The following is a 2,860-nucleotide window of genomic DNA, read 5'->3' as shown; positions in this document are numbered from 1 at the left end:
ACTCAGCCCCACCTCAGGGTGGGAGATTAACTGTATTCCAAGCTTAAGTCAGAGATAGTCCGTACCCACAAATAAGAGGTCTGTCCTCTTAATTGCAATTATTATAATTGCAATTAAAATAATACACCAGTTGGGGGCAATGAGAAGAAAAAAAAGAAGTCTGATTCATGAGAAGAAAAAAAAAAGTCTGATTTTGTGCAAGCCCCTTTTCTTTTAACGGCTCTGGGGGGCTAAGTATCATGATGCACATTCAGCATTCAGATTTACTTAGAGATGTTCTCTTCCATGAGTGCACGTGCGTTTACATGCATTAGTCTTCCCTGTGGTGCTGGATTATAACATATCTACAAATCTTGACAGAAAGAGTAGGAGAAATAGAAAAGGGTCATGAATTGAAATTTCATCTGAGCATCTTGAAGCGATAATCAAGGCTTTTCCCCAAGAAGGAGCAAACTGTTGGTGATTTATTTGACAAAATGATCACTAGATTTAGTTGTGCCTTGCCACCACTCAACATTCAATAAACATTTGCACAGAGCCTAAGATGTACCAAACTCTATTCTAAGCATTTTGCAAATATTAACTCACTTAACCTTCATAGAGGTGTAGGTAACAGGGCTGGGGTTAAAACCCTAAGCCACCTTCCAGCCAGAGGGCAGAAGAAACCAGTAGTCCAGTCACAGAAGGTCTGAGCTGGAGGATTCCTTAGAGATCATCTTTCCCAGCATCTGTATTTTATAGTTCAGGAAAGGAAGGCGACTTGACCAAGGCCTCACAGCTAATAAGCATCTGACACTTATNATTAACTCACTTAACCTTCATAGAGGTGTAGGTAACAGGGCTGGGGTTAAAACCCTAAGCCGCCTTCTAGCCAGAGGGCAGAAGAAACCAGTAGTCCAGTCACAGAAGGTCTGAGCTGGAGGATTCATTAGAGATCATCTTTCCCAGCATCTGCATTTTACAGTTCAGGAAAGGAAGGCGACTTGACCAAGGCCTCACAGCTAATAAGCATCTGACACTTATTACGGCTTAAAATCCCTATCTTTTAACTCCAAGCCCAGGTTAATTTCCATTGCGACCCACTGCCTCGCCCTAATGAAATCAACTTTTATCTTTCTTGCAGCTGAGCCAGTTCCAGCTGTTGGAACAAGAAATTACAAAGCCGGTGGAGAATGACATCTCCAAGTGGAAGCCGTCTCAGAGCCTCCCGACCACACACGGCAGCGTGGGAGCTCAGGATCGGCAGCTGCTGTGCTTCTACTATGACCAGTGTGAGACCCACTTCATTTCCCTTCTCAACGCCATCGATGCCCTCTTCAGTTGTGTCAGCTCGGCCCAGCCCCCGCGGATCTTCGTGGCACACAGCAAATTTGTCATCCTCAGTGCACACAAACTGGTGTTCATTGGAGACACACTGACGAGACAAGTGGCTGCCCAGGACATTCGCAACAAAGTGATGAACTCCAGCAACCAGCTGTGCGAACAGCTCAAGACTATAGTCATGGCGACCAAGATGGCGGCCCTGCACTACCCCAGCACTCCCGCCCTGCAGGAGATGGTCCACCAGGTGACAGACCTGTCCCGGAATGCTCAGCTGTTCAAGCGTTCTTTGCTAGAGATGGCAACGTTCTGAGAGGAAAAGGAGGAAGAAGGGACTGAGTTATTGGTTGCTAAGGAAAACTGGAAATACTGTCTGGTTTTTGTAAATGTTATCTATTTTTGTAGATATTTTATATGAAAGTGAAATATTTTAACATTTTGTGAATTAGACAACTTTCAGAAATTCAGGGAGTGGGAGAGGAAAATCTTTTTTTTTTTTTTGCCGTGTCGTTCTTGGGTATAGATATAAGCATCTGAGACCTAAAGTGTACAGAAACTGTCTACGTGCTCGTGTATGCCTGTGTATTCATGTTTGTTTGTAGTTGTTTGTCTGATACATTCCATTAAAAAAAAAAACATGAATTAAGAAGCACCTTAGTAAGTACCTCCTAATGCTGCATTTTCTTTTAATTTTTAGAAAACATACCATCTAGTTGTAATATTGCTCTACATGACTAGAGATGATTCTGAGCCTGGCACTTCAAACCCTGGGAAGTGTAGTATATTTGCACGTGTTCAGCTCTGAAATAATGGGGCATGGGTGGCATGGCCTATCTGTATTTTGAAACCCCTTTCAAATTGACCATCTTGAACACATTATGGCAAAATGCTCCACTTCCGGTGGAAACAGCCCTCTTGGAGAGCAAGGTTCAGGAAGTATATGTTAATCCAAGCTCCGATGTTTCAGGTGCTGGAAAGAGGAGAGACCCGCGTATAGGACTGGGTTGTTTCAGCTCTGAGAAGAAGCCACAATAAAAGGAGAGTGCTTGTTTCCCTGGGGCTATTTGATCTTCTGCATTTGCAAGTGATTCAGTCGTGAGGTTTTCTGAAGGATGTTTTTTAGAGTTGTAAAACACTATTATATGCAGCAGGAATTCATAAAGACACATCAGACTGTGGCTGTCCACAAAATAAAAGGATGGTTTCATCTGCCAGTTGTAAGCAGAGGCCTCTCTGACTCTTAATACTCATTTAGGTGCTATTACCCCCATTACGTGAGGGAAACTGGCCAGTTCCTTGGTCACTGAACTTTAGAGCCACCAGGTGTATCCTGCTTTCTAAGAGAATTCATTGCTCGGTCTTGCACTGTCTTAAAACTCACAGATGCAGACCTGACAGAGCAGCTGTACAGAGTCCACCTAATCTTTACAACTCCGTATGGCCAATATCCTGTTGTATAAACCCCACCACCATCTCACAGCTGGTCACAGCATCTATTCTACCTGCTGGTGTTGACACAGCACAGACACCACACCCATCA

At 43.7% G+C, this 2,860-nt stretch overlaps 1 protein-coding gene across 1 annotated transcript in view; it reads left to right on the top strand.

Annotated features, from left to right (window-relative positions):
* Positions 1-1,972, top strand: part of NEDD9 (neural precursor cell expressed, developmentally down-regulated 9) — a 9,571-nt gene extending 7,599 nt beyond the window's left edge. Inside the window, exon 5 of the mRNA XM_008589092.1 lies at positions 1,124-1,972. Coding sequence (XP_008587314.1) covers positions 1,124-1,633 — 510 coding nt within the window. The 3' untranslated portion in view covers positions 1,634-1,972. The remainder of the gene's footprint in view (positions 1-1,123) is intronic.
* The last annotated feature ends 888 nt before the right edge of the window (positions 1,973-2,860 follow it).

This window comes from Galeopterus variegatus, unplaced genomic scaffold (genome assembly GCF_000696425.1).
Source record: "Galeopterus variegatus unplaced genomic scaffold, G_variegatus-3.0.2 Scaffold5200, whole genome shotgun sequence".
Taxonomy (NCBI): Eukaryota; Metazoa; Chordata; class Mammalia; order Dermoptera; family Cynocephalidae; genus Galeopterus; species Galeopterus variegatus.
The sequence above is the reverse complement of the archived record's forward strand: the minus strand, read 5'-3'. Positions and strand labels throughout refer to the sequence as shown.